The following is an 8,157-nucleotide window of genomic DNA, read 5'->3' on the forward strand; positions in this document are numbered from 1 at the left end:
TCCGGAGGAGACCTAACCTGTGAGATCTAATCAGTCTATGGGAGGTAATCGGCAGGAGGCGGTCTCTCAGGTACTTAGGTCCGATGCCATGTAGGGCTTTATAGGTGACGACCAGCACCTTGAAGCGGGTCCGGAGACTAATGGGTAGCCAGTGCAGCTCGCGGAGGATAGGTGTGACGTGGGTGTACCTGGGTGCACCCACAATCGCTCGCGCGGCTGCGTTCTGGACGAGTTGAAGTCTTCAAACACTCTTCAAGGGCAGCCCCATGTAGAGCGTGTTACAGTAATCCAGTCTTGAGGTCGATTCCCCAACCCCAACCCAACATTCCAGCTTAGGCTAAAAAAGAGGAAATAATATACATCTTAAAGAGGAGCAAATTAATTAGCACATACATTTATTGGTAAAGTGTCCAAGATGTAATGGCTTGTGCTGCAAAAGGGTAATTTTAGCAATTGAATCTGGCTGGGAGTCTGGGGTTTTCTTTGTTTTTTGTTTTGCTTGTTTTATCATGTAAAAAGTATGCTTGTAAAAAAAAGTATGCATCTTTAAAAACTTCCAGTGTGTGTGTGTGGTGTATGTGTGTATGCATGTTGCATTTTTGCTGATAAATAAATGAAGGGAGACTACTATAGATCTATTTCAAGCTATTTATCTCTCATCCGCTAGCCATATCCTTACTGGGATTCGAACTTGGGCTGTTTGTACATGCTAGGCAGTTATATTAACCTCTAAGCCACAAGCTCTCCTCTCTTATCAGCTGAGCCAGGGGAATGATTAAGTGTTTTGTCAAAGCACCTGGTATGCCCAAATATGGGAGGGAGCATACTGCTTCCCTTTTGCCTTTCAGCCTCACTCCAGGAGCCTTCCAGGCAGAAAAACATGGCTAGCTGATGAGAGCTAAATAGCTTGAAATAGATCTATACTAATCTCCCTTTATTTATCTATCAGCAAAAATGCAACACAAAATGATTTTTCTGCCTGGAAAGGCTCCTGGAGTAGGGCTGAAAGGCAAAAGGGAAGTAGTATGCTCCCTCCCATGTTTGGGCACACCAGTTGCTTTGACAAAAAACAAATACACACACACACACACACACACACACACACACACACACACAACATGTGTTGAAGACATGCCATTTAAATAGTGATAAATGGTGACAAATATTGGTTGAATTAAGTGACCGAGCACACATAAAGTGAGACACACAGAGAGATTTAAAATATGAAATATCACTCTCTTACTGAAATACTAAAGCCAGCGCATCAACTGAAACCTGCTAGGTGAACCAGCTCCTAAAAATTCTGATTTAGCTAATGCCGTGATGCCTATCTGGAATTACCGATCTCTGAACAGTTCTTTAATGCAATTATAAATCTGAACTTGGCTAGGTTGTGTCAGAAGCTGACCTGCTTTTTAAACTTGTCCTTGCTGCAGCTGAAAACATAACATTTTCCATTCTGGAGTAGAACAAAAGGAATAAAAATATACCAGAATTTCACTGAATTATGGATGAAATTTCCTCTCAAAATACTTCCATTATGTGATGATTCTTGTTATCTTTTTTTTCTAGATCTTCACTCAAAACACACATTGATCCCAAAGTCTAAAAAAACTTAAGAACATACAGCCCCAAAGCCAAATTACTTTATTGCAGAAAAGCATGATTGACAACAATAACAATCATACACCACTTTAGAAACTAATAGCTGTAGGAGATGATCAGGTTGAGCCCGAGAGAGGGGTCAAATGCATCATCAGTCATGACTTCCTTCATGCCCACAAGAGATCTCAGTCCAGCCCACCATGAATTCTTTATCTACTGCCAAATTGCTTTGACCACTAGTAGTTCAGATTAAGCTTACAGTAAATCTTTATACCCCTTTGAACTTCCTGGATCTCCTGATTTCCCTGCCACTTGAAAATACCATTATTGTCAAATATCCTTCTGTGGATCATGTGATTGAGTAAAATTCTGTAGGAGAGAAATAGGAGTATAGAATAACAGAGTTGGAAGGGACCTTGGAGGAGTTGGACGGGACCTTGGAGGTCTTCTAGTCCAACCCCCTGCTTAGGCAGGAAACCCTATACCACTTTAGACACATGATTATCCAATCTCTTCTTTAAAAACTTCCAGTGTTGGGGCATTCACAACTTCTGGAGGCAAGCTGTTCCACTGATTAATTGTTCCAACTGTCAGGAAATTTCTCCGTTGTTCTAAGTTGCTTCTCTCCTTGATTAGTTTCCACCCATTGCTTCTTGTTCTACCCTCAGGTGCCTTGGAGAATAGTTTGACTCCCTCTTCTTTGTAGCAGTCCCTGAGATATTGGAACACTGCTATCTTGTCCCCCCTAGTCCTTCTTTTCATTAAACTAGACATAACCAGTTCCTGCAGCTGTTCTTCATATGTTGTAGCCTCCAGTCCCCTAATCATGATTATAGCAGCACGGAATGAGGAAATATCCAGAATTGCTGTCTGTCAGATGACAGAGAGACTCTCCTGCTGCTGAGTTAAAATCTTCAGTTATCTTTGAGTCCTCAGGAAATAACATTCTCTATCCTCCATCTAATGATTCTGCTTGATTTGCCACCAAATGGTGATGTTCTGATTACTTTTGTTGTCCTCCCCATTTCTCAATGTCTCTACCTGGCAGGAAACCATCCACTACCATTGCGACACTGATGTGGTGCATATGGTTTTTAACTCAACTAGATTTAGCAGTCAGTCAAGGCTGGTATTGAGTTGCTTAAACTGGAGTGTGGGTGAGGGCTGTCCATTAAAGCACTGCTTTGAAGGAGCTACTAGGAAACTGAGCATAACCACACAATTGTCACCTGATCAAGAACAATTTTATCCTCTATGGAAATCAATAAATAGACTGGGCACCAAGGTGCTTCTGACACGAATAAAGAAGAATCCGCACCAGTGCTCATGTTCAAACTTAAGTCTAAGTAGATCTGGTTATTTGTGATTCAAAAGAAAGCTGCAACTTGTGTGAAGGACACTTTTTGTGATTGAATTCAGTGCTGATCAGATTGAAGAGTTCAAGGAAGCATTCATGCTCTTTGACAAGACCCCAACTGGAGAAATGAAAATCACATACAGTCAGTGTGGAGATGTCATGCGAGCCCTGGGACAGAACCCAACCAATGCAGAGGTCTTGAAAGTGCTAGGGAAACCAAAGGCAGAAGAAATGAATTCAAAAATGCTGGATTTTGAGACCTTTCTCCCAATGTTACAACATATTGCATGATCCAAGGACCAAGGGACTTTTGAGGACTTTGTGGAAGGACTGCGTGTCTTTGACAAGGAAGGAAACGGCACTGTCATGGGAGCTGAACTGCGTCATGTCCTTGCAACTTTAGGTGAGAAGATGACAGAGAACGAAGTTGAACAATTGATGGCTGGTCAAGAAGATGCCAATGGCTGCATCAACTATGAAGCTTTTGTCAAGCATATCATGTCTGGCTGAAGCTAGAATCTTTAAAATTCTTCAAATGAGTAAAAAAGTGATTCGGCAGAAATTTCCTCATACTATTTCCCCCTTAAAATTCTGTAGGAAATGAATCTGCCACAAGCCACATTAAAGGGACCGCCCATTACAATAACAAAACCACTGCATTAAACACCTTTGCATCGATTAAAAAAAAAAGAAGCACTGCTTTAATGCTATTGTGAGACTTGCCGAGGGCAAGAAAGAAAGAAGAGCCTCCTTGAACACAATCAGCAGAGAGGAGATCCCATTTAAATCTGTTGCGCGAACATTCGGAGACAATGAGATTCAGAAGCGCCATCATAATGAGCTCCCTAAAACAAGAAGAGGTGAAAGGTTGATTTCTCAGTTCTCAAGATGCTAAACTTTAATGTGTAATGTTCTGTATTTAAAACTCATTTGGACAGTCTTGCATGAATCTTGCTTCCTTGATCATGTTCTGCAATTAAGGGGCACGATACTTGCTTTGCTTCACAGCAAACATTCTAAGGAATAGTTTTTCTTATTAAGAGTTAAACAAGGATATTTGATCCTGGATGGATTAGGGATAACATTTGGGGTGATTTGTGGTAGATAATAAACTGTTGTAGACTTTCCAGAAGCTAATTACAATAACAGATTGTTTACAGAGGATAATAATCCTCTGAAGTTTAATTTTGTTGTTGATGAATCTGTTAAATATTTGTTGATTAATCTGTTAAATATTATAATAGCTAGATGGGTAACAAATCAACTTGGTTTTTTAATCCACATTTTTAATGACATTAATTTTGTTTCGTTCTTGTAAAATGTCCATTTTTCCTCCTTGAAATTTGTATTTTAATTTTCTCTGTTACAAAATGAAAAAATAGGGGAAAAAATTAATGAAATTGATTTTAATAATAGCCAAAATGTATATTAAGAATAAATATATCCTTAGAAGTTCCGCTTTTATTCCAATAAATTGGAAGCGGAATAAAGTGGAAATTGATAGGAGAAATGGTAGGCGATTCTTTTTAATTGAAGAAATACGTTTTGAGCATTTTTAGTCCCATAATTTCTTCATTTTTAAAAAAAGAAACTATAAGCATATGTTGCAAATATATAATTTGCAACATATGCTTATAATTTTTATTATATATATTACATTTTTGTTGATAAATAAATGAAGGAAGACTAGTATAGATCTATTTCAAACTATTTAGCTCTCATCAGTTAGCCATACCCTTGCTGGGATTCGAACTTGGCCTATTTTTACACATTAGGCAGTTATATGTATTAATTAACCTCTAAGCTACAAGCTCTCCTCCCTTATTAGCTGAGCCAGGGGAGTAATTAAGGATTTTTTTTTTCTTTTTGTCAAAGCACCTGGTGTGCCCAAATATGGGAGGAAGCATACTGCTTCCCTTTCGTCATTCAGCCTCACTCCAGGACACACCATTTTGCTTACACAACACACCATTTTGTGTTAATTTTTTGCTGATAAATAAATAAAGGGAGACTAGTATAGATCTATTTCAAGCTATTTAGCTCTCATTAGCTAGCCATACCCTTGCTGGGATTCAAACTTGGGCTGTTTTTACATATTAGGCAGTTGTATTAACCTCTAAGGGAGGAGAGCTTGTGGCTTAGAGGTTAATACATTGCAACAATTATTTCTGAATTATTGAAAAATTATGTTCCAGATGTTTCAAAGAACAGAACGCTGCCTCTAAGCAAAATAACAATTTCATTCTTTACAATTTGCTAGTCAGCTTATTGAACCATATGTATGACCAGCCAACAATGATTTACAGTCCATGATCAATCAATCACACACACACACACACACACACACACACACACACACAAACATCAGAATGCAATAAAAGAGGTTTTTTTTTTTTTTTACAAATTACGAGAATTTGTTATAAGGTATCCTGTTTGATCAGGGAGTTGGACTAGAAGGCCTCCAAGGTTCTTTCCAACTCTGTTTTTCTGTTAAAATGCTAAAACAATTAGGAGCTAACAATTAATAGCATGAGGAAAGAACCGGATAGATTCTAACAGCTGTAGGTGTTAATAAGAATTTAGAGGTTTCTGAAAAGTGGCCACCCAAGAGAAGAATAAAAACTTCCTGGTCACAATGGCAATTACAGTTATTAACAAGCATTAAACCTGATCACCATTGGGTGTACTACCAGCATTTTTATAGCATAGAGACAGATTCTACCCCTGAGTCTGAACAGCAACTGGTTCATCTTTTACATGTCTTATTTTCTTTTGACCCCCAAAATAAGTGCTTGGCCTTATTTTCAGGGAGGTCTTATTATTTTTGAGGTGCAGGAAGTGGTGAGCTTGGTCACCTCATGGCTGCTGCAGTGTTGCAATCTTTTCAAGGAGGGCTTATTTTGGGGGAAGGAGCTTATTTTAGCGCATGCGCTCAAAAGCCTGATTGGGCTTATTATCCAGGGAGGTCTTATTTTCAGGGGAACAGGATATAACTCTAGCTCTAGCTCTAGCTCTAACTCTAACTCTAACACTAACTCTAACTAACTCTAACTAACTCTAACTCTAACTCTAACTCTAACTAAGTCTAACTCTAACTCTAACTCTAACTCTAAGTCTAACTCTAACTCTAACTCTAACTCTAACTCTAACTCTAACTATAACTATAACTCTAACTCTAACTCTAACTATAACTATAACTATAACTATAACTATAACTATAACTATAACTATAACTATAACTATAACTATAACTATAACTATAACTATAACTATAACTATAACTATAACTATAACTATAACTATAACTATAACTATAACTATAACTATAACTATAACTATAACTAACTATAACTAAACTATAACTATAACTATAACTATAACTATAACTATAACTATAACTATAACTATAACTATAACTATAACTATAACTATAACTATAACTATAACTATAACTATAACTATAACTATAACTATAACTATAACTATAACTATATAACTATATAACTATATAACTATATAACTATATAACTATATAACTATATAACTATATAACTATATAACTATATAACTATATAACTATATAACTATATAACTATATAACTATATAACTATATAACTATATAACTATATAACTATATAACTATATAACTATATAACTATAACTATAACTAACTACTGTGTTTTCCCAAAAATACGACTTGTCCTGAAATTAAATCCTTGCCACATATTTTGGGTGGGCAAAAATATTAACCCCCCCCAAAAGCCCCCTGGACAACCCTCTCCTCCGGCCAGGCAGAGCACCGCTCGCCGACCTAGCAGTATCCTGAAGGCGCCAAGCCACGGGAACGAGTTGGGGGGCAAAGGCGCTTACATTGCTTGGTGCTTTCGGGGTACCACTAAGTAGTCAGCGGCGTTGTGCCCAGCTGAAGAGGGGGGGGTTGCCAGGCAGCTGCTCTCTTGCGAGTGGGCTCCCGAAGAGCCGGGCACAGCCTCAGGGTCGAATGGCTGTGTTGTGCTTTCACAGCAGCAACACAGCAGCCATGAGGTGACCACGCTCACGAGCAGCCACCCGGCAACCCCCCTTTCCAGCTGGGCACAGCACCACTGATCGACTTAGCAGTACCCAGAAGGCACCAAGCAATGCGAGCGCCTGTTCGCCGCCCTCCGCTTCCCGCAGCTTGGTGCCTTCGGAATGCCCCTAGGTGTGTGAATGGCTGGAGAGGTGGGTTGTGCGAGCGGCTTTTCTGTCCTCCATGCTTTGAAAGCCGCAAAAAAAAAAATAACCCAAGCAGCGGGCGGCACCAACAGCGGAGATGCCCTGGCTCTGCAGGTACTGTAGAGTTAGCTAAGGGCATCGTGAGCCTGCGAGTCGCACGAGCAGGGAGAGGAAAAGCCGCTAGAAAGCCTCTGGAGCCTGGGGAGGGCGGAAAAAGTCCTCCAAAAGTGGGGGAAGTGCTGACCGTGTGCACATGTACACAGAGGTGGGTAGCATGACCCCCCTGCACTCCCCCCACTTTTGGCACACGAGGCAAAAAAAAAAAAAAGATTTGCAATCATTGATCTAAAATGTGTGTGCAAATTAGGATCAGAAAGGACTACAAGGTATGATCAAATGGCCTTAGAACTTGTCAATACCTTGGTTAATCTGACAAAGTAGGGTCAGGCTAGGTCAGAGGTGGGTTCCTACCAGTTCGCACCTATTCGGTAGAACCGGTTCGTCAAATGTACCGAACCGGTTAGAAGACCCGGAAAGCAGGCCACACCTACAGAAGAGGTTCCAAAAATTTTTGAAACCCACCACTGACACACACACACACACACACACACACACACACTCACACAGAGAGAGAAAGAGAAAGAGAAAGAAAGGAAGAAAGAAAGAAAAAAAGAAAAAAGAAAGAAAAAGAGAGAGAGATGAAAGAAAAAAAAAGGAAAAAGGGACAGAGACAAAAGGAAGGAAAGAGAGAGAGGGGGAGAGAGAGAGAGAGAGAGAGAGAGAGAAAGAAAGAAAGAAAGAAAGAAAGAAAGAAAGAAAGAAAGAAAGAAAGAAAGAAAACACATGGCCAGCAAGCCACTCCCACCAGGTCACATGCTCGGCAAGCCACTCCCACAAAGGAGGCCACACCCACAGAGTAGGTTCGAAATTTTTTTGAAACCCACCTCTGGGCTAGGTTAATACTTGAATAGGGAACTGT

At 39.7% G+C, this 8,157-nt stretch overlaps 1 protein-coding gene across 1 annotated transcript; it reads left to right on the plus strand.

The window, feature by feature from the left end:
• Positions 1-3,016: 3,016 nt before the first annotated feature.
• LOC148042452 (myosin light chain 4-like) lies at positions 3,017-3,655 on the plus strand. The gene has a single exon (XM_087702112.1). The coding sequence runs from the start codon at positions 3,329-3,331 to the stop codon at positions 3,470-3,472; it is 144 nt and encodes a 47-aa protein (XP_087558238.1). The 5' UTR covers positions 3,017-3,328; the 3' UTR covers positions 3,473-3,655.
• The last annotated feature ends 4,502 nt before the right edge of the window (positions 3,656-8,157 follow it).

Source organism: Thamnophis sirtalis, unplaced genomic scaffold, assembly GCF_051295495.1.
Source record: "Thamnophis sirtalis isolate CommonGarterSnake01/CBP01778 unplaced genomic scaffold, rThaSir2_p1.2 scaffold_15, whole genome shotgun sequence".
Lineage (NCBI taxonomy): Eukaryota > Metazoa > Chordata > Lepidosauria > Squamata > Natricidae > Thamnophis > Thamnophis sirtalis.